The sequence below is a fragment of the Lagopus muta genome, chromosome 2 (assembly GCF_023343835.1).
Source record: "Lagopus muta isolate bLagMut1 chromosome 2, bLagMut1 primary, whole genome shotgun sequence".
NCBI lineage: Eukaryota > Metazoa > Chordata > Aves > Galliformes > Phasianidae > Lagopus > Lagopus muta.
This window is the reverse complement of record NC_064434.1, coordinates 22697306-22720400: the sequence shown is the minus strand read 5'-3', so window position 1 is coordinate 22720400 and position 23095 is coordinate 22697306. Positions and strand designations below refer to the sequence as shown.

At 43.0% G+C, this 23095-nt stretch overlaps 1 protein-coding gene across 4 annotated transcripts; it reads left to right on the top strand.

The window, feature by feature from the left end:
• The first annotated feature begins 9942 nt into the window (after positions 1–9942).
• GCM1 (glial cells missing transcription factor 1) lies at positions 9943–22891 on the top strand. Of its 4 annotated transcripts, XM_048936982.1 has the most exons (7): positions 9943–10089; positions 13481–13578; positions 14491–14681; positions 16008–16260; positions 17628–17740; positions 18710–18838; positions 21453–22890. In XM_048936982.1, the coding sequence occupies exons 3-7, from the start codon at positions 14580–14582 to the stop codon at positions 21978–21980; spliced, it is 1125 nt and encodes a 374-aa protein (XP_048792939.1). In that variant the 5' UTR covers positions 9943–10089; positions 13481–13578; positions 14491–14579; the 3' UTR covers positions 21981–22890. The 4 variants fall into 4 exon arrangements, with proteins under 4 accessions (XP_048792939.1, XP_048792938.1, XP_048792940.1 ...); XM_048936981.1 differs by lacking the exon at positions 13481–13578; XM_048936984.1 differs by lacking the exons at positions 9943–10089; positions 13481–13578 and adding an exon at positions 15643–15735 and having other exon boundaries at positions 14573–14681; positions 21453–22891.
• Positions 22892–23095: the final 204 nt, after the last annotated feature.

The window sequence follows — 23095 nt, the reverse complement described above, 5'->3', positions numbered from 1 at the left end:
TTAAAGACTACCAATTTCAACCCTCTGCCATGGGCAGAGCTGCCCCCTACCAGATCAGGATGCCCAGGGCCCACCCAACCTGGCCTAGAGCACCTCCTGGGTCTCTTCCAATTTGTGCCATCCTATGAGCCCCAAACCAACCAAACAAGCAGAACCCCAAAACCTATCACAGCCTTCCCAAATTCCCAACCCTTTACCACACTTCTATAAGGAAGTCTTTTTCCTTCAGCACATTCTTGTGAGCCCCAACGAAAGGTGTGCGTCACAGCAGGGGTGCACATCTTGCTATTGCAGGATGCCCTCTCCTGGCGGCACAAGAGAGGGGACGGAAGGGTGGGGGGACTGGCTGAGCCTCCTATGGGTCCTCTACAAAAAAAGAGATCTGAGCAGGAGGAAAATTTTTAGGTGGAAAGATCTCTGCTCTCTATTTGAAACACCCACAGCAGCTCCTAGCAGAATAACAGCATAGCTACAGATATGGAAAGTGTTGCAGTTACAGTTTTGCAAAGTGGAGATGAGAGTGAAATAATGTCCTTTGTCTCACTGCTGCAAAGCCTTTACAATCAGGAGTTAGTGGGAGATGAGGGGACATAAAGGAAGATGAGATTAAAAGGAAGTGTATCCTGTATTATGGATTTGGTGCTGCATCTGGCCCCAGTTACACAAATCAGCCTGGGAGCAGTGATTCAGGAGGAAAGTAGGAGCTGGTTGGATAAAAATGATTGGAGCACAGATCTGTGTGTTCTGGTATTCAGGACTACTCAGAGCATTTTACAGGTGGAAGTAAATGAGCACGTTTAGGTGGGGGAGAGGGAAGGGAAGGGAAGGGAAGGGAAGGGAAGGGAAGGGAAGGGAAGGGAAGGGAAGGGAAGGGAAGGGAAGGGAAGGCAGAGAGAAAGATCATTAAATTCAGCTTAAATCTCAAATCAGACACGTCTAAAGGTTATTCTGCAATGATTATTACTGTAATACAACATCAGCTGCTGAGCACATACAAATGGATGTAATTACTTAATAGCATTTGGTATTGATTGTGCTGTATACCAGACAATGATGAGTGAGCAGCCCAGAAGCAGCAGAGTGCAGTGCTTATTTCCCCATTCCATGCCAACATTTCCTAGGAACTCCTGACCCCGGTCTCTCTACATGGGATGTGATTATGGGCATAGTGGGGATGGGTTGATGCCTGTACTGGATGATCATAGAGGTCTTTTCCAACTGTAATGATTCTGCAATTCTGTGAAAAGACAGAGGGGCATGAATCACAACCCAGTGCTCCCCCTGAAATGAGTGTCATGTCTCTTGACAGCCACATGGACCTGGGAAGCTTTTCAGACAGAGCAATTGGGATCACTGGAGCCTGCAGGAGCTGCTTTCTCCTGGCACCAGGTCTGGCCCTATGCCACACTGCTTCTCTTTTCTAATGCTCTTTGTAAGTTTCACCTCCAAGTTTGTGGAGATTTTTCCATGCCTACCAGTGGATTCTTGCTTTCAAGTGAAGAACAGCAGGAACTGCTGCTTTCCACAACTGGGGCTCAGACTTGCCCTTTTTGACTGGATTCAGTCTCAACTTATCCTTTTGCCCAGATCCAGCTACCTTTGGCTTCCTTCTATACAATCTGCCATTCAGAAGTGAAGATAGTGGGTCTCAAATAAGCAATCCTTGAAAATAGAAAGGAAAAATCAGGGGTTTTTGGCTTGCTTACTTTTTGTCTGAAATCTAACATCCCAATTCTGAGATTCTGCTACATCCCCTTGGCCTAGCTCAAGCTTCCTGGGTTTTCCTTCCCCCGCCTCTCTGACTCTTTTTCATCAAAATGTTGTCCCTTCAGTTGCACTCACTCAGGAACATTCAATGGGAGAATACTGTGTCTATTACCACTGAGATCCTAAGACAACATTTTTTTGCCATTTATTTCAGCAGCAATTCACAAGTTATTTTGCTGGGGGAAAAAAAAAAATAATAACCTTTTTTCACACATTTCCACTTCTGTCAACATGATTTATGGAGAAACACAAAACAAAAATACTCTCCTGCTCCAGTACTAAAAGATAAATCAGAAGAAGTCATGGTCTTAGGTGTCGAGGAGCCTGCCTGGTGCCTGCTCTATTGCAGCAAACACCCGTAAAACAAGCCTTGTCCTGCTGGCTGACGAAAGATCACATCACTTCAGTGCAGCAGCATCCCATTAAAATACCGATGGAAAATACATCTTACAAGTGCGATGAGAAGTGTGCTTGAGCTGCAGAACTGTAATAACTTTGCTGGCTGTTGAGATGCCAGCTTCTCCCGAGGGAAAGGTTACACGTTAATCATTCATGGTACAACACAGAGAGACCAGGTCATAAGGAGACCGAACACATTCTAAAAATAATGTAATCCAGGGAGGAAATGAAGAGATCTGCAAGATGCTAACTTAGAGGTCTTGACTCTTCTGTCCTTTGAAACTGAAGATCCCAGATCAAATCCTACTTTAGCAGTGTAAGAATGGAAGAACTGAAGGCAGCATCCCATGTTTAGATTCTGAGGGAGAGAAGCTGAGTAACAAGATCCCTAACAAGAGCTGGGGGCAGCCATTCCCACTGACTCACCTCAACCTTTGGGCAACTCAGGATATTCTGTCATGGTTCATCTGTGCTTAACATTGTTGAAGTCTTTCAATGTCCTGACATTGTGAGAGTGCCTACTGGCAAAATGTCTGTGCTTCCAGGTCCTTGGCCCACCACGAGGAGCACCAAGGTTGCCAGGGAGGTGCATTGGGGGATGCCTAGCTGCTGTCCTCAAGAGGAAGAGCGTGGAGTGACACAGTAAGAACACAGGAGGGAAAAGGAAAGGACAAAGGTGCAGGTTCAGCAAGGGAAATTGGGATAAATTCATCACAGTGAGTGGTTGAGGAGTGTCACAGAATACCCAGAGTGGCCATCCTTGGAAATTTCATCTCCATCCTTGGAGATTTCAAAGCTCAGCCAGCCAGGCCCTGGACAGCCTGCTGCAATGTCAGAGTTAGTTAGCCCTCTTTGACTGGGGTGGTTTCCAGAGGGCTCCTCCAACCTAAGTTATTCTCATTGTGACAGTGTAGAGAATGAGAAGAGACCATGTTGAGGGAGAAACAACCGAAGTAGTTTCTCTCCTCCAGGCAAGTGGAGGGAAGTGCTCAGGGCTTTGCCCAAGCCGAGTGCGTCTGCACAGGAGTTGCTGCAGTTGAAAGCCAGAGGCAAGTCGGTAGCATATGAGCTTCGCATGTGTGAAATCTAAGTGATGGAAGTAAATGTCACCTGAAAGCAAATAGTTTGAAACCCAAACTTTTTAAAAACAGCTGTGCAATAATAGGATAAATAGCAAAATCTTGTCCTTCCAACTGGCTTTGTGTTTGCAATGAGATACAGATGCTGGCACCAAACTGTTTCTGCTTCTGTTTCCTCTGTTCTTAATACCTCCTAGCTGTCCTGCTAGGCATTCCTCCTCTTGAGCTAGACATTCTTTTCCTGAATGCTTCATCTGAGTACAGTCCATGAGGGCTACATTACAATTTTCAAACTATCTGGAACTTAGCTGGACTTTTATCAGACAAAGCAAGTTTTCCTCAGTTTCAGGGGTTTCCACACTGGAATTTTTCTACCGGGTGCAGCAAAGCTTTCACCTTTGCTCTGGAGCTAGGAAAGATGTAAGCAGGAATGTGTGATGGTCATCTCCCCTGCTTTGCATTCATCTGTTTGCAAATTTTTCTGAAATTTCTTCATGTCCTTTCTTCATATCTGGCTCCACCACTCAAACTGCCACATTTATTGTACAGTCATTGCTAAATTAACACAGTATTGTTCTGTCTTTTTATAAAGTACCCAACTGAATACATGAAGCTCAGCTTGTTGGACAAACAGTTCCACCTTCATTTTGAGATTTTGAGGAAGATTTAGGTTGAATGTTCCATGGTTGTTAATACTTCTTGTCAGAGATATTTACACTTACTGTCCTTTGCTATTTGTCCTATCCCTATTCAGCTATCTTAACATTTTAGCAGAAAGTCAGGCTGTACTTGCTTTGTTTATTCCTTTATGAGCTCCTTCCTTCTCTATTTTGCTTCCTACAAATAAAGGCAAACTTCCCCATCAGAAGCCACTTAGCCTCCCAAGAAACTGATCAAAGCTCACCTGTGCCATAATGCCTAGAAGTGTTAATAGCCCAGTTTGTAATTACAGCAAACAAATTACCCTATTAATAATGAATTGTTGTTTACTTGCATCTCTGTCCTGCAGGGAGCTGATCTTTAAAGAAACACAAGCAACAGAAATGAACTAACAATCAGGGTTGGAGGAGGAATGTCTTGTGGACTGGAGGGCAAGGAGAGAAGTGTCACTGGAAGCTTGCAGACAAGGCTTTAAGGATTTGTTTCACAAGGGAAATTGCCTGCTGTCTCCATCTAAGGGAAATGAGGGCAGTTATCAAAGATGCGTTGGGCTGCTGCTTCCTCCATGCGGTTGGTTGGATCGCAGCTCTGCCTTGTGATGGAGTCTTGGCTTCTGGGACTTTTCTTCTGTTACTGATTACACAGTGTGCCAAACCATGTGTGTCAGCTGTGCTCAAACCAGAAAGCCTTTCTGTGTCCTGGCTGCCAGTGTTGCTGCCTCCAAGCTTTACGTCGTGCAGAAGACAGCTTTGTTCCTGCTCCAGGACACCTCGTCCTCCTACTCTGCCAGGGACCTGCCAGAGCATTGCTAGCTGGTTCTGGTAATTGCCTACAAGTGGTGAAGCCAATGATCGCCGCAAGCAGGGAATCTGAACTACGGCTGCAAGGGTTTTGCTTTATTTTCTTTTGGTCTCTTCTTTTTCCATCCACAGACTGAAAAATACACAGATCTGTATCGCCTCAATGCTCTACGGAAAGTAACGGGACACAAAGGAAGACCAAGCCAACAGAGTGTGGTGGGCAGGCTGGGTGTGGTGCATCCTCACCCGTGAAAACAGGGATTAACGTGACTCACAGCTGTATCAGTGCAGGGAGAGCCTTTCCAGCATTTCCAGCTAGCGAGATCATCTATTGCAGTGAAATGACTCACTGACCGTAAGAGGCAGCCAGAGGCTCTCTCTGGAGTCTGCTTCTGGGACAGAGCAATGTAATAGATGGGAAAATGCACTGAGCACATCTCCTCTGGGCCTTGTTACTGATCTCAGCTGCACAACTCTGCTCAGCTCTCTGAAATATTGGACAACTCCTTGAGATTTTCTAATAATTTTAGGGTCGGTACTCTGTTGTCACTGAAGAATACAAAGCACACCTTAGCTGCATAATGCTTACTTTTGCTGTAATTTTGGAAAACTTTCATAACATAGGGGTCCATCTCTTATTTGGTTAGAGTCAGCACAGAGCACTTTCCCCTAGGAAAAAACATTCTCCCTAAGGCAAAATTATTGGCCCTTGGGGCAAAAACTACATTCAGATTGGGGCAGAAGGATGCAATTCCACTAAGCAGCAAGTTTAAGTGATATTCAAAGCCTGTTACTCCTAGCCTTTAGGATTCTGGATCATTTTTTAAATGTCGTGTAGTCCTAAATATGGAGACACGTCACACAAAGGGAAGGCAGAAATACTTGGAGCAAGGATGCTCCTTGGGAAAACAGGACCACTTTGTAAAGTTCCCTCTCAAACGTGACTCAAACCTGCAAGTGCAAATGGGACACACAGGGTCTCTGGGTTCCTTCCATGCCATCCTTGGTGATTTCTCAAGATCCTGAAAATCCGCTCATGTCTTCTCCCGCCTGCGGTCTATGCAGACCTCCAGTATGCGCAGAAATGAGGAACCAGTATCAAGGAAGAAAGGGAAGCAAGAAAACTAAACCCAGAAGCTGCCTGCCCTGCCACTTTACCCAGTGGTGCTCACTTGGCATGCTTAGCAAGGAAAGGCTCCAAAGGAGGTTGGAAGTCAATTTAGATCATGACTTCACTGCATGCATTGCCAAAAACAGCAGCAGGAAATGAAGCAGCCCAATGTGTAAGTGACCATTGTGCATCCTGGAATGATGTGTTTCTCTTCTTGTCTTGTCTTTTCCTCTGTGTTGCCCAGCATGGCATGGTAGGTATGATCTTAGCTGTATATGTTTATCCCCAAACCATCAATTCACTTCACTGCTTCACTTAAGAAAGTGTTTGTTTTGAATGAGATGACTGATTCACCTTTTTTTCCCTCTGAATATTTCAATGAGTGCAAATGAAAGGAAACGCTTCCAGTGAATGAGTAACCACCTAAACTTCAGATTCCAAATACTTCTGTGTTTCTGCTTTTTTTACTGTTAAATGACTAAAAAATGTTGTAGTGGTTGCTATGTCTACGGTCAAATAGTCCATTTGCACAAATCTTTTACACACAAATAACTGAGTTTCATGGCTCAGAAAATAAAGCTGCAGTGAGCTCAGCTGTCTCTTGACATCAGCAGTCTGCCCCTCCGTGATGACTGCTTGTTCAGTGTCTGATGGGCAACTGCAACCTGTTGCTCCATTTCTTGATGTTGCGGTTCTCTATTTTTCTGTACAGAAACTTTTAGAGACTCTTCTCTGTGATTTTTCTGCCTAAAGGCACAATGCATACTAGAACATTCTGTGCCCCAAATGGGCGCAGTAGTAGCAGAATTAGAGTACGTAATCTCTGGAATTTACAAGATTATTTCTTGCTCATACCTACTTAAAATTAAGACATTTAACGTGTTCTGCATTTAACCTGAGATCAGCAAAATGAAGTGGGCAAAGAGCAGCTAAGAGTGGAAGCCATCACTTGTACAGTCAGATGGCCAACGCACAACCAGTCCTTACAGAGGGACACAGGGCTCAGATGCTTGGGGGAGTAGCAGGATCATGTGTTAGTCTCTAAAGGTATGAAACCTGCTGACAATTAGATGCACTAGGACATCACTTCTGGAGATGTAATTTCTCATACAGAGATCAATTTGCCTCCTCTGTCAAGGTGAACTGGAGTCACGCACATACTGCACAATTAGATGGGAACATCCTGACTTTCTCACTTTGCAACGTCCTCTGTTCAGCAGACTGTAAGTTCCTTGGGGAAGGGAGTGTTAAAAGCAATTTTTCATTCTATCAGTAGAAGACAAAAAGGCATTTTTGCCACAAAATTAAAGCCATCCCCAAAGAAGAAACTAGCTAGGGAGGAAAAAAGTGTTATAAAGAAAGCTAGAAGAAAGCAGCAGAAAAGTAATTTTGGCCTCTGGTCTCTGGCGTGGGCTGAATGGCAGCACTGGTACTTTGCTTCCTTCAGCTTGGGAGTTGGAAGTACAACCACAGAGCCTGGCCAAACATGGCTGTGGGGCTCCCTGCATGAGTGTTCCATTTCAGTTAGTTAGAAGACTAGCTGAGCTGAAGCACAGGTCTTCAGAGGAATAATAAACCTGGTGAAGAAAGGCTTCAGATTCATCAGACAGTTACACTGCCAGTAGCAAGAAAACTGGTCCCATCTCATTAGTTAATAGGAAAATGAGAAGCATTTTGGGGGGAAAGATGAAGTTTATCTCACACAGATGCCTGGGGTTGTCCCAGCCCAGCTGCAGGATTGATATCTGCCTCTTCCCAGTCATCAGGACTCTCCTGCAGCCACCACAGCCTTTCAGAGACGGCCTTGCAACAATGTCAGCCAGCTCCCTCAGTCCTTGGGTGCATCCTATCCAGTCACCAGACATGTGTAGGTGTCCGTTTTATTTAAATTGTCCTCAACTCTACATTTTTTTAACAGCTTGAGATTCTAAAGAAAGCAAAGAGAACAAAATACCCATCATCACTGAGCATCACACACATCATTTCGTCAGAATTAGACCTTACCTATGGGCACCCCAGTCCATCCATCCATCTATACATGTATGTATAGTTTTTGCATCAAGTCCTTTCTTCCTTGCTATATTGCCATCCTTCTCAGCTTTGCACTGCCTTTCATAGCAAGACCTGAATTTCCTGTATTAGCAATAATGGACATCACTTTACTAGAAACAACAGGTCACATTTTCACTGAAGAATGCTTGTCCATGAAATATGTTTCTTGACTCTCCTGACATATCAACTGTGCTGTGGGAGGCACAAAAGGAGAAGGCCAAAATGTGCACAGCATCTAGGGCAATAGGAGGCCGTCTACAATAGGAATCCATCAGAAATTGCAGGCACTGAATTCTTTACTCAAGGCAAAGCAAGATTTGGCAAAAGAAAGCATGGGTTGTGCATACCTTTTTTCTTGATCTCTGTTTTTCCATTCCAATATCACCAGCAGGTTCCCCATATCTGTGGGACAAGGGCTGCACAGCACTGCCCTCACACACTGCAGCTATGAAGCTATTAAGAGCTATTAAGGCTGCAGTGGCTTTAATCCAGGGGTTTCAATTCATCAATAGCCTGTGCAGAAAAAAAAACCACTTGCAACTCCTCTTTGTGAAGAACAAATGGATAAGTGAAAAACGGAGAAAATGAGAGACAGTCTTTCTCTTCTGTGCTGAGAGCAAAGTGTAAGAAAAGCCAGTGATTCTTATCAAACTCCCACTGCAGTTTGTGCATCAGCATGACAGCAAATAGGTAGGCCATAACTGGAACATGTCATCAGATTACCAGTAAATTGCTGCACTCTGCTATTAGATATGCTGGAAACTGTGCTGTATTTAGTCTCAAACACAGGGTAATGGTCTGTTACAAGCAGATTCAGAACAGCCTGCAATACTGTGCTGCTTGCGTGGATGGACTTCTGTAGCAAGGTTGGTCAGACATCCATCAAATTGGGTGGAAAGGCAGAGGGACGCTCTCCTTGTCATGATGTGATGCAAGAGTGAAAGATACCATTACATCCAGCACAGCCAACCAACGCTGGCAGAGTACCCTGTACAGCTTCCAATACCCAACCACCTACGTTGTTTTCTAGAGATATACTCAGATTTCAATGAAATTTATTCAGGTTGCTTGAGGGCTTCACAACATAATATTTATTCTGCAAATGGAACTGAGTTAGTTGAGCCTAAAAAGGGAAGGTCAGAACTAAAGAGTATATCAAGTATCCAGGACTACTGGTCTTCCTGCCTTCAGTGAGCTTTGCTGGGGTTGCTGCAAAGGCCAAGGGGAAAACATATATACTGGAACAGCTTTAGTTGGATGAGATGAAGCCAATGAGGCACATGGAGGGAACTGAGGGATTTCAAGGGATGAAAGAGAAAGCTTCTCCAAAGCCTATATTGTACTGCTGAACCTGCACTCACAGCTGGCAGCCTCTCTCCTAAGAGCTACAGGCACAGGATCTGGGGTCAAATAGATAGGCAAACATAATCTGGCATTTCCAAAGCTGAAAAAGACCTGATCTCTTATCAGTGTTCTAATTCTCACCAATCTCTTACATATCAAAAGGAGCTCAACTGGAAGAGAAGCTCTGCTTTCCCAGGGGCAACACAAACTAAGCCCTGTGGTGAAGCAAACAACTAGAAGGAAACTATTTCTCCTACAAGATGTTTCTCCAATTGCTCAGGCTGTGGAAAGGTTCCACTCATTTTAGAATATACAACAAAGCAAATCTGTCAAAGGTTTAGAATTTCTGCACAAAAACATGAATCAATAACAAGATGTAGTCTGTAGAAACTGGAATGGTGTGTGTCCATTGGATCACTAAGCAGATGATTATGTCAGCAACAATGGCTGATCTGAAGCTTAGGTGTGAATAACTGATAGGAATTTATTTTGGTCTTATCTATAGCTGAGGCTGGATTTATCAGGGATGATACTCCATCTGACCTTGGAAAAGAAAACAAAAAGCTGTCAGAGATGATATTAGAAATTAGCCAGCTCCTACAGAGAACAGAGATGATAATCATCATGACATACCAAATTTCTCTTCTGAAGTACATGGACACTTGTAGCAGAAATGCTGAGTCACAGCCTGAAGCAGTGATTGAGCACCTGGTGGGAAGGCAGGGCCAACCAAGGGGAGCTCAGGTGCATGCAGTGCTGCTGAGTGACCAGAAGGGGTGGGAGGTAGGATCCATCTCTTCCCAGACCTCATTTTAGGGTTGGCAGTGAAAGAAGTGTATCTTGCTGAAGATCCCTGCCTATCTGAGGCATTCCAGAGGTAAGAAGTTTTTCTTCCTTTGTTTCTGTGTCTATGACTGTTGTATTTGGGTTTGTCTTCTGTTGCTGTAGCCTAGGACTTTGCCATCCTACTCTTATCGCTGTACTTTCCATCACACTATAGCATTGCAACATGAAAGGCAACTCATTTAGCAAACAGATACTATTAAGATTAAGAAAAGGGAAAAATACAAAACTGTGTGGAAGAAAATAGGACCATGTTCAAGGTGTAAGCATCAATCCATAAGGTGATTTGCCTGTAAGTAATGTTCGTGCTGTGAAGAACTAAGAAATTAAATGCATTTGCACCAGATACAAACACCAGATGAGAAACTGAATGTAAAATCAAGATGTATGTATGAAGGCACTAGACTGAGAAGATTAGCAAAATAATCACAGTGTCCATGCAACAAATCCATTTTTTCACTAGATTAAAATGTTGTCACTCACTATTACAACATATGAGTGTAAGGCCTCCAGAAAGCATTTCAACTAAAACTTTGGGTAGTTCACAGAAGCCACTTATTTCAGTAAGAGTAGGGGAATTTGTGATCCTAAAGGAAAACAGGAGAACTAGTTTATAAAGCTATCAAGATACACAAGCAAAACAATAAAAGATTCAGACTTCTACCACCAAAATATCCTAATATTAATGCAGTTATATTACCGTGTTATTTGTGCATCTGTGAAATAGCTTTCCCTTGTGGAGTAGATCAGATGCCCAGTCACATCACCTGCTTTTCAGACTGTCTAATTTGGTAAGAGAAACAAATTAAGGTGATTAATAAAGCTAATAAGAAAGCTGGCCTTCACTGTCAAAGCATTAGAGCTCAAAGTTTTAATAAAAAACTATCAGGACAAACAGTGAAACTCTAGACTCAAGCACCTCAAAGAGATCCCGAAAAAGAGCTCCGTCTCCAAATATTCTTCTTGTATTATTCATAATATTCTTTAAGTAGTAATTCATATCCATCCCGGGTCAGCAGCTGAGAATGCCATTTGGGAGCTATTCCACAAGTGGATTAACACTGATATCCTCAAGAGGGCAAACCAAGATGCCTGGCAAAGGTATTTATGCTATATGACACAACTGTGTGGGCATGAAGCTCACATGGCAGGACCTCTGGTAGATAATGCCTACACCAGCACCCACCTACTGGAAGTAGCCAGGAAAGTGCTTTGGAAAATGAAAAATGAGAACACTGCAACAGGCTGAAACAACCTTCTCTTGACATGAAGGAAAAACTGGAAAAAAATGTTGTAAGCTGTTAAGTGGAGAAGCCTTCACTTGTCTCTTGGCAATCTTGAGCAGTGAACACAGTATAAGACCTCAGACGACGTCAAGTACGAAGGCAGCTACTTGGGAACATGTTGGAGCCACCTAGGACAAAACACCTGTCTCCACAAAATAAGAAGCATCTCCAGCACATTTTGCGTGGACCTTAACTGTTTCCTCACTACCATTGACATGTCTACCTTTAGAAAGTTTATGCTTCGTGTCTGGGAATTTAATCAAGTTGCTCCATCCTGCTGCCACAGTTGATCAAATGAGAATGATGAATCTGTGGATAAATTTGGTATTTTAAAGTCTGCTGAATGTCACTGGAAAAATAAATAAATAAATGAAGTCAAAGAAAACAATTTTTCCTGTCAATTTAAAGAACTATTTCATGAGGAGTGTCTGTAGCATCTTAGTACTGTGCTGTCAGCTCTTTGCACTGCACTCAGCAGTAATGAAAGGAGGACCAAGGGAGGACGAGAGAGCAGTGAGGGCCAACATCTGCATTGGCTGCAAGGTATGTGGGATGGCTTAGGCTGGTAGAAATCATCTGGCTAGAACAGCTCCTACGAGTGCAGCAAGGAGAACCTTTCATTGTCAAGGTTGAAAGTGGGACACAAACGCAGGCTTTGAAGAGAGTGAAACAGGCACCACTGGCAGGACAAGGTAACTCAGACATGGAATGGGCCTCTGTCTGCACCTAAGATCAAGGAAGGGTTGTCATCATTGACAGATGGCACCAGAGACCGGATCTCTGATGGTGGCAGTGACAGAAACACTTCTCTGTGTGGCAGCAGAATAACACACGCAAGAAGCCAGACCTGGTGACTACCCTGCAGCAGCCTCCATCCAAGCACTCCAGCTCTCACCTTGTGTCAGTGCTTGGCACCAAACAAGAGGCAGCAGCAGCTCATGTGGAGGTGGCTGCTTGCTGGGCACTCCTCTGTGAGGCTGCAAAAAGCTGCTCACAGCTCCAGACCAAGATGTGTTGTCACAGATGATGGCTGAAGAACTCACATGATTCATCTGTGGTCTTGGTTTGAAAGACTACTCTTTCAAACAAGAACTTGCGGATTACATTGAATTAAAATCAGTTCAAGCTATTGGATACTGTGACGCTTGGTAGTACACATAATCTCTTTTATAAATACATAAATCTGCTCCTAACAGCGGTCAACGCCAAGCGCTTCTAAGGAGAATACAAAAAAGCATAATCCTTGTAAATAACGGTTGTAAGCTGTAAAAAATGGGACCTATCTTTCTAAATGTATGCTAACAAATTTCAGATGGTACACAGGTAGAAGGGATAAAGAGCAAATCTTTCTTTGTGTATTATTTCTTTCCTATCTTTTTTTCAGTCTTATCTGTTTGATCTTCATGACGTACTGCAGCAATACCAGCAGTACTTATAAGGATCCAAAGCAACATGGAAAATGAAGAAGAAATAGCCATCACCAGATCAACTGATATTAATTATACAGTGAATGACAAACGTTTCCTTGCTTCTCTTTTGAAGCTGTCAATTTTTATTCTGTGCCATCCAGGATTTTGGGTAGTTGCAACAAGAAGCACCCCCTGCTTCCTCTGCACCCTTCTCGATTTCAGAATTTATAGGGTCTATCGGGCTGTTGCTTGTCTTCTCTAAAGTGAACAAGTTCAGCTTTTGTGAATTTTGTGTGCCCTGAGCCCTTTCTCTTTCTGGAAAGGACTGATCTTTCTGCACAGTATTGCAAGCAGAAAAAATATGACGCTGTTCTACAACTGGCAGTATCACAGTGCTGAGTGTAGTCCTTCCATTCAAGCTTTCTGCAGTGTAACAGTCTGGGCTGCTTTCTGTTTGATGCATTGCACTTATAGAACTGCCTGTATGGATCTCTCAGTCACTTCCATGAGTTAATTTAGGCCTCTGTGAAATAAGTACTGTATATATATTACCCTTCTAAATACAAAGGGGGGTAGGGAAGGAGAAAAACTGAAGAAGACCAATTCAGAACTCATATTTTATCAAGCTGAGAATCTCAGTAATAATTTAAGCTACATAGACAGTAATGAAAAAAAGTCATATGTTGCATCATCCTGTAATTATTACTCACGTTTTTTGCTACTCTTTCAGCCTTTGCCAGCAGTAGCTCGATATATATGACTCATTGTAAATTTGGGATTTTTTGCTTAATATCATGCAGCTATCATTGTCTTCCATTACACTTTAAGGTAATATTTAATTAAGTTTTTATCTTTATCAATATAACATAAAAAAAATTATTCTCTCTAATAAGGCGGAAATTAGAAGTCAATTTCTAAGATGTCTCATTTTGAAAAGTTCTTTTAAAAGCAGGGGGACTGCCATTTTGGATTAGGTAACAATTCATTTCATGTTTTAGAGCACACAGTAGTTGAGAGTTATTTATTTAGTACGCTCATCCTGGTTTTCCAATGCAGCTCATGTTTTGTTTGTCCTGACTACCAACTCCACCTCTGTTGAAATCCAATATAGAAATAGCTGAGGACCTGATGTTTCCCACCTCCATTTGTATTCCGAGGCCGCAATATCCCTCTCTCCTACTGTCTAACATCTCATTTGAACCTGTGGTGCCCTCTCAGAATTGGCTTCATCACAAAGCCCTGCATGCGATGGTGCCAAACATGCAGGTAGCCCAGCCTCCTTTTCCACACTTCCCTCGTGCAGTTGATAAGTTCTCAGATGCCAACAGTTTCTGAAGTGGTTGAGAGCCATCTCGTTTGGAGTGATGCAGTAGCACACTCTTCCTTCTCACCCTTGTCACATCTTGTATGTGAAACATCTAATAAATGAGCAGTGACTCAAAGAGCTCTGTGAAAATACTGAGAGACAGAGTGGGATCTCGTGTACGAGAAGACTGTCAACAGAGTTACATGATTGAGTGAGATTGAGTGAGAGAGAAAATCTAGTAAAATAACACAGACAAAAGCATAGTTTGCTTGCTATTCACCATGCCTCAGTAACATCATGGTCTATCTCTAAGCTGTACTTTCTACTACACTGCTGGCTTGCAAAACTTTTAATGGAACAAGTTTTTCTGGCAGAAGAACACTGATTCTTATCTTTAATGAGCAGCCTCTCTATCATTTTGCTTTGGGAAACAGCTTCCTGGTTGTAAACTGCTTGAGAGTGCTGACAACTTCAAAAGCAGCTGGTAGAGATTTTCTTGCAAAGTTCAGGAAGGATCTCAAAAATGCTGAAGGCTGCAGACAATGTTGCTATGAAGCAGGAGGACTCTGCGTCCCAAAATGGAGAAATGACAAGTTGGGATATCAATGACATCAAACTTCCCCAGGTATGTGTCTGTATCTTAGAAATTTACCCAATTCTGATCGGTCTTCTCCGCTTCAGAACTCTCTCTTTCATCTATGCCTCATTGCATTTATGCTCTTTGTCACCCTGAGCTATAGGACTACGTTTTGCTTGAAGGGCTAGAGAATATCCAGTAATATGGTCTTTCTATCCTTTTCTGGTCCCGTTACCTAAAAATCATACCCATGTACTCCATGGAAAACCTGTGACACCCCACGCCTCAAACCTCATGACTCCTCAATGCCATCTTCAAAGACATCTTAGTATGTATGTGTCAGATTCCTCCTGCCAGGCTGTTTTGCCATCCAGCTCTGTCCTTCACCTTCTAACCCAGCCCTCTTACCTGATCTCAGTCTCTTCCATGCTGTCTCACTGCTGCTCGCCCAAAGCCTCCATGTCCCAGGCCACCTCCTTCCCCAAGGTCACCTTCACCTGCATTCAGCCTGGAGGCTTCCTCCATACCTTTCTCTATGCTCTGAAATGAGGGTGCTCAGCAGTTTCTATCTTCAAAGTTCATATTCTTACTGCTATAATGGCTCTCAGTGGCTGGGAACAGCAATTTTAAGTAAAGCTCTAATACCTTTATTATGATCAACCTTTTCCCTCACCATCAGAGGGTATGCTTCATGTTTTAAAGCTTATTACATTTTACTGTGTTAATTGTAGCAATAAAAGAGTTGTGTAATTAGTTATTTGTCTTATTCTATTTTCCACTGAGATGTTTTGTTCTTTTATTGTTCCTTACAGTATTGCCTCTGGAGTTTTTTTTGTTTGCTTTTTCTGCTCATTCGCCAGTGTTGAAAATAAAACCTGACCTTTGGTTTTAGACTTCAAAAAATCACTGTGGAAGACTTCCATGGCACTTTTAGGCCAAAAATCTAGAATGAAAGACCTGCAGATGTGCAAATAGCCTCACTTTGATTCAGTATTTGCTCTTTTTCCAGTGAGCTGAGCTAAATCAAGCCAGATGACTCAGAATAATGCTGCTTTCATGACCTGAAGGGCAAAGCAGAACAGCATGTGTTGTTTTATGACAGGTACCCCATCTTAGTCCCCTGGAGCAATTCTGCACTAGGCAGAACCCACAGCCTTCTAGCCTGCCCTTCCTGGCTCTCTGGGGCTTGTGAGGAGCCTCATTTTTTCTGCCTTCCCTGTGCCATGCTCTCTGGCAGAGAGAGCTGCCAACCAACACTGCTGCTGCTGTGCTGGAGTGACCCAGACTTGGAGAAACCCAGCAGAAGGCCATGCTGGGCTGTTAGATGAGCCCTCCTTTAGCCTAATGTTTTGTCTCTTTTTTGTCTCTTTTCAGGACGTGAGACAGACAGACTGGTTTCAGGAATGGCCAGATTCCTACGTAAAACATATTTACAGCTCAGAGGATAAAAATGCTCAGAGGCACCACAGTAGCTGGGCAATGAGAAACACCAACAACCACAACTCTCGTATCTTAAAGAAATCCTGCCTTGGGGTGGTGGTCTGTGGCAATGACTGCTCTACTTTGGATGGCAGGAAGATCTACCTGAGGCCAGCCATATGTGACAAAGCTAGGCAAAAACAACAGCGTGAGTATGGGCATGGTTGCTCGTTACGTGGCAGCTAATAAGTGAAACCACATAAGCCAAATCAAAATGGAGGATACTCTTTGGGTTACCCAGCCATTCCTGTACTCAAATGCAACTCTTAGAATACTGCACTTCACATTTCTTCATATTGGAGGGCGTTGTGTGTTTGCTTGTTTCCTTTTGGGCTTAATAATCCTTAGAGGTTCCTTCCAACTTGTGATATTCTATGATTGTATGTGTTGGTTTCTTTTTTTCTGATGGAAGATGGTTTGAGATTGATTTGCAGCCTTCTCAGGCCCTGCTGACCTGAGTGTTATTTCATGGGCCCAAGAGTAACTTAGGGAAGTCTTGCAGGAAAGACAGTGCTCATTAACTACAATGGCTGGCAAATAGAGAACAAGTCTTATGAGGAGAGGCTGAGGGAGCTGGGATTGTTCAGTCTGGAGAAGAGGAGGCTCATGGGAGACCTCACTGCACTCTATGACCTCCTGAAGGGAGGTTGTGGTGAGGAGGGGTTTGGCCTCTTCTCCCAGGCAACAAAATGAACCCAATGGAATGGCTGCAAGTTGTACCAGAGGAGGTTAAGTTGGACATAAGGAAGAACTTTTTCTCTCAGAGAGTGGTCAGGCACTGAATGGCTGCCCAGGGAGGTGGTGCAGTCGCCATTCCTGGCAGTGTTCAAGAGGCGTCTGGATGAGGAGCTGTGAGGTATGGTTTAGTGCTTGTGGTAGCAGTGGTGATGGGAGGATGGTTGGGCCAGATGATCTTGTAGGTCATTTCCAACCTTATGATTCTATGATTCCATGATAGGCCTCATGGCCACGTTGCCAGAGACAAGATGGTACTAACAGAGAAAATGAGCTGGACACACATCCTTCATTTAGGTATTTCAAGCTCTTCTGTATTCCTCAATAGAGCTACTGTTTTTTGAAACCAATGAACATTTTAGCTAAAGAAAGGTTTTACTGGCGCACTCACTGAGGTCAGAAAGACGTCCCATAGAAAAATCCAAAAGAACCATACCTGACATTCCAGGCACTTTCAAGAACTGAAAGAAAAATGCTAAGACCTTTGAAGGTGAAAGCTCTTAGCTGACCATACTAAACGTGGAAATAGTCTTTGCTAGTTATATTTAATAATGAAACAGAATAAATGTAACTATTTGTTTGCTTATGTTTATGTTTGGGTTTTTTTGTTTGTTTGTTTGTTTTTTGTTTTTTGTTTTTTTTTTTTGCATATTTATTCTCAGTGCAGTTTCTAAGCCCCAAAATAGAAGTGGCAGTCCATCCCTAAGTGAACCATTGTACCAGATGGGATTTACCTGTCTGGCATTACATAGGAAATACCTCCCCCTGTTTTTTCTCCAGGGAAATGCTGTCCAAACTGCAATGGACCCCTGCGACTCCTTTCCTGCCGAGGCCATGGGGGTTACCCAGTCACCAACTTCTGGAGGCATGAAGGCAAGTTCATATTTTTTCAGGTTGGTATAAAATTACCTTACGTTATGCACATTAAAGATTTTTTTTTTTTAATGTATTGATTAAGGAAATTTTCTTGTTCCAACAAATAAGGGTCATGGAATATGACAACAATGCAGTTGTAAGGTCAAAAATTTTCACAATGAGTGTGCAAGTTCCCAAGCAACCTAATCTAACTGAGGGCATCCCCGCTGGAGCAGGAGAATGAGTGAGATTCCCAGTGGTCCTTCCCAATCTAAATTACTCTATGCTTCTATAGTTTCACAGCACTTTTTTTGTTTACGCTCCCACAAGAACCTGTTGATTTTCAAGTATTTTTCACCATATGTAGGGAACAAATAATTATCAAAGAATCAGAACTGCCACTTTATATCAGCCTTGCTGGGAACCCTTACGTAGACATGATGCTATTCCAAGGGATTACGTATGAAAAATACCATCTCTGCATTATACTCAACCTATACCTGGAAAACAATGCATCCAATGTTTAAATAATTGGAACTATTTTTGGAAGCCATAGACCTGGTTTAGTACCACACACATTGCGTTGCCTTCTAGTCTTCTGAGTCTTTATAGTTCTCTTTCATTTACATGCAGGTTAAATAATACTAAATCTCTGTGGGAGCTAATAGAAATTAATGTTCTGCTAAACACGTCCAAGAAGAATGATAACAGCTGCAGGGACAATGTAGCCAGCTGACCTTGTGGCTTTAATTGGGTCTCCAGTGTGGGGAGTCTCCTCTGCTTGTCAGTGTGGTATACTGCTTCACGATTTAAGGGAATTTCTGCCCTATCGCACTTCATCAGTGAAGCAGTCATCTGCTTGTTACTTGAGCTCAAATTAAATAAGTCTTATTAAATACAAAGCATTAAAACAGGCCATGTGTATGTTTTTGGCCTCTGCAAAAAAATCCTACTCCTGTAAGTTTAATAACAAGACTGTTTGTAAATATCGCAATTCCTTTCTCAAGTCCAAAGGCGCTCATGACCATCCACGTCCAGAAACAAAACTAGAAGCAGAAGCAAGGAGATCCATTCAGAAAGCGCATGCAGCTTTTTCTCCACCTTCTCCAACACTAATAAAGCTCCAGGAGATCAAGGTAACTTTTATTATCAACAAATTAAATTGCAGGGCAAGGGATCCATGGTGCAAGACACTTCCTACGAGGAACCTTGTCTTTGGGTGGGAGTGGGTTTTATGTCTCTACATTTCATTCCCCTGTTGTCAGGTACAGAAGGAGCAGGGCTGTCCTGAGTCCACTGCTGGCATTCCCCAGTCCAGAGCCTCTTTTGGGCTGGAGGCAGGGCTGGAGGGCTATCACATCACTATTCACATCATTCTTGGCACAGTTTTTATCCATATAACTCACGCTTGCAAATAATTCTTGGCCTCATTTTATTTAGTGGTATGTACGTAACTTTTTCCTTCTTTAAAAATGCACAAGTTGCCTCTAGAAAATTTTCCTACAAGTATAAGTGCATCTCCAGAAATGAAATAACTTATAAACAAATCTGGGAATAAAGTAATTAGGATTTAGTCAATTCTGTATTGACATTGAAGGAGAATATTAGTAGGTTTTAAATGGATTTAACTTTTAATATGAGAAAATTTAACAAATGAACATAAAAACTGGAACATCTTTTTGATAATAACTGGGCTCATGAGGAATATTTGTGTATTGTGCATACAGAGTGTAGTATTTAATTTCTGAATGCCATAAATACTGTGTAGTATTACCCATATTATATCTCTGTCATATACTGAGTGTGGTATCTGGACAAAACAAATTGTCATTAACAGGGCAGATCTACAAATCTCTGCCCAAGCAGCTGGAAGTGGAAGCTCTTATGAAAGACAAGCTACAGAGGTCCTATAGACCCCTGTGTGCCTGATGGAGTCAGAAGATAGAGAAGTAAGGCTGCATTTAGTGACTTTCCTTGCAAAGGTTGCGTTACACCCACCTGTATGCCACTCGTCTTTACATGCATTTTGTCTTTTGAAGTGCTGGAGGAGGCATTTCCTCCCCAGCCCCGCATTAAGGACAGTGCTCATATCCTTTCATCAACAGATAAAAAAGATAACTGGACCAAATGCAGAAGGACTCCTTAAAATACATGAAGGAGGAGGGGAATTCATAGCTCACAGAGTAGTTTACAAGTCAGCAGAAGTTAAACCCATTTAAATGGAATATGAATTTAAAAGTGCAGCTATTTCTACTAGTAATATGCAGAAGGACACTAGCAAACAGAACTTAGGTGTGATTCTCATGATGACACACTAACTTGGGATGGGAAAGTTGGAGAACACACAACAGGCTGACTGTGACCTCTTGACACAGGTGAGTGGGAACACAAGAAAATAAACTTCCATGTTAGTATTTAACAAAGACTGAAACAATGATTCTCATAATATTGGTTTAATTCTGTCCTTTTGAGGAGGACACATAAGAAATGAGGAAGATACTTAGGAAATTCTTCATCTAGGAAATGTTAGTGAGCCTTGTGGCTTATTTAATTTTATATCTGAGCCTGAATGTCTAAAGAGTCCTAGTCTTTGTCCATCTCTTTCTACAACATCGTCCTGTTGCTTTGAGTTCAAATTTTAGTAGGAGTAGGAACAGATCACAAATGTCTTCAGTATCCAATTATTTAATAAATACTGAACTATCTGATTAATTAACGGCCTACTTGTGAGCTGGCCTGACTTCATGAAGTCAGAGTGGGTCTTGAGAATAACTCATGATATTCTTGTTTGCCATGACCAGTTGTAATACAATTTCTCACATGCAATTGGTATTGCTGAAGCTGAGAGAAGTCTTCATAGAATATTTGCCTGTAATGTTTTGAGAAGAAACGAGGAGGGAGAGCCATAGAAAATACATGGGCCCAAAATAGAGCAAGTGATATGTAGGATGTTTTTACTATGGCGTCACCTGATTTTTAGCTGAAGATGTGCTGGTCCTAAATTAGGTCACTGGAATTTCTTCTCATGGTAAGGGGAGAGCAGTTGAAAGGAGCTTTTCTATTCTGGCAGTTAACAAGACAGAAAATCACTATAATTAAATGGACACAAAGGCAGTATTATAAGGAGCAGAGATCTGTAAGTACTAATCAGAAATGATAACCCAGAATGAGTATTCTGACAGGAATTAAATACTGTACAATTATAATCCAATAATTAAGGTATTTAAAGAAGTTGCAAAATATCCAGGGAAAAAAATGACTCAGAAGAATAATTCCACTGTGCTGCTCCCTCCTCCTATGAGAGGAGTTTATGGCCAAAATATAATTTTAGGATAATAAAAATAGTCAGTTAAGAACACTTCAAAACAACCATTTAAAAATAATATTTTGTATATTTTCCAAGCTCCATAGAAATAATTTAAATTCTGTGGAATCAAATGTTTCAATGCATTCATTTTCAGGTGCTCCTTCAGTATATCCTGATAGCCGTGAACGTGAGATCTAGTGATTCTTTTTGTTTAAAACAGAATTTAGCTGAAAGCCAGTGAACCAAGCCCAGAACCACGAGCTCAGAGCCCCTGCTAGATTTGCCCCCAATGCCCCTGGCTCTGCTCTAAAAGGAGGTCCTGCTGCTGTGCCTGCTTTATTCTCTGCATTAATTTAATGCCTTTTTTGTATGCACTCACTGCTTTTTGGTTAAAGTTGCTAGTCTGGACCGTGTTGCAATAATCCTCGCCTTGCTTTCCCAAGTCTCTGACAGGTGAGGTGCCCACCCAGAAGGCTTTGCCTTTGCTCCTTTCCGAGCCGGACCAGTGTGTGCCACCTCCCGGTTTTGGGGGATGTTTAAGCACAAGCTCCCTGCAGCAGACAGCAGGCTGCTGCGTGGAACAGCCACCATATCCGACGGCAGCGGCGGAGCACGTGGAAGGCCAGGTGCACCCTGCTTACGGTGGTGGCTCGTGCACACGGGCCTGGAGCAGCCCCCTGCACATCCCTGGTGAGCTGCCGGTTACAAAGGGAGGCCACGATCCGCTCAGGCCCAGTGTTGGCCCTCTGGGGGAGGAATCCTGCGAGGGAAAAGCTCCTCCAGCCTACAGCCTCCCTCCTCCATCATACCCTCTGCCTCAGCATGGGCCCGGCCCGCAGGGCTCACACCAGCAGCACCAGCAGCTCCCAGCGCTCTTCAAGGGAAGCTGTGGTGACGTGGAAGAAGGAAGGCGCTGCGTGAACCCCAGCTACTGCAACAACTTGTTTTGTAACCTGTACCCATTACGGTGACTGGGTTAATGTTTTCTCTCTAAATGCACCTCCGCCAATGGGCAGCATCTTTGCTTTTAGACATAAGGAAGGGCTTTTATGCCTGCAGAGCTCTCTCTACTTTTTTTCTTTTCCCTCACTACTTCATTAATCTAACAAAGTCATCCTCTCTTCTTACAAACTACCCTCGTTGCTACCATGCAGCTTGGCAGAATTTCATGGCACCAGCCCTATAACCGTACCACCTGACCTAGTTTCACACATTTCTGTACTGAAGGTGCCCCACTATTTTCTCCTGCCAATTTCCATTGGTAACAAATTCTTCAGCATCCTTTCCTGCACATCACCCTGCGTTTCAACCACTTCTGCAATCTATATTTCAGCAGGAGATATCTGTTCCCTAATTTGTTTAAAAAAGCAGGGTGCCAAAAATGAATTTTCTTGCCTGAATTTAGTGGCCAGCTTTGAGAATTTTGGCAAAGGCTTCTTTACCTTTTCTACCATAATTCAATCTGATTTTCCCAATGTTTTTACTCTCTGGACCATGTCTCAGGGGCCACCATCCAACACCACGCAGCAGAAAGCCCCAAAACATGCCTCCCCTGCCATCTCTGCAAGGAGGAGCTGAGGGATGCCAAGTCTGGAGCCATGTCTATGGCTGGTTCCCTCAGCTTCCATGGCTTCACGTGCTGCCAGCCCCTGAGGTCAGACACAGTGCTGGCAGTCTTGACCAGCCCTGCCTGTGGAACAAGCCATGCCCAGGCAAAATGAATTTTTATTGAGATGAGTCTGGGAGAACAGTATTGCAAAACCCATGGCAATAAAGAAAACTTCACAGTACTTCAGACCATGGCATATCTGGTGTCCATCAAAACAGGTTTGGTCTTCTCATGGGAACTTACATCAGCCTTCCAGTACCTGAAGGACTTCTACAGGAAAGTTGGGTGGAGACTTTATATAGTGATACAATGAGGGGAAATGGCTTTATACTGGAAGAGAGTAGATTTAGACTAGACGTTAGGAAGAAATTCTTTACTGTGAGGGTGGTGAGATGCTGGAGAGAGTTGCCCAGAGAAGTCATGAATGCCCCCTTCCTGGAAGCATTCAAGGCCAGGCTGGATGGGGCTTTGATCAAC

Bases quoted from the DNA above. Each gene is read 5' to 3' on its own strand.
- GCM1 (XM_048936981.1), top strand. From the start codon at position 14,580: ATGCTGAAGGCTGCAGACAATGTTGCTATGAAGCAGGAGGACTCTGCG. The intron at 16,261-17,627 runs GTGAGTATGGGC...TTTTTTCTCCAG, and splicing joins AGCTAGGCAAAAACAACAGC to GGAAATGCTGTCCAAACTGC. The intron at 17,741-18,709 runs GTTGGTATAAAA...TCCTTTCTCAAG, and splicing joins GCAAGTTCATATTTTTTCAG to TCCAAAGGCGCTCATGACCA.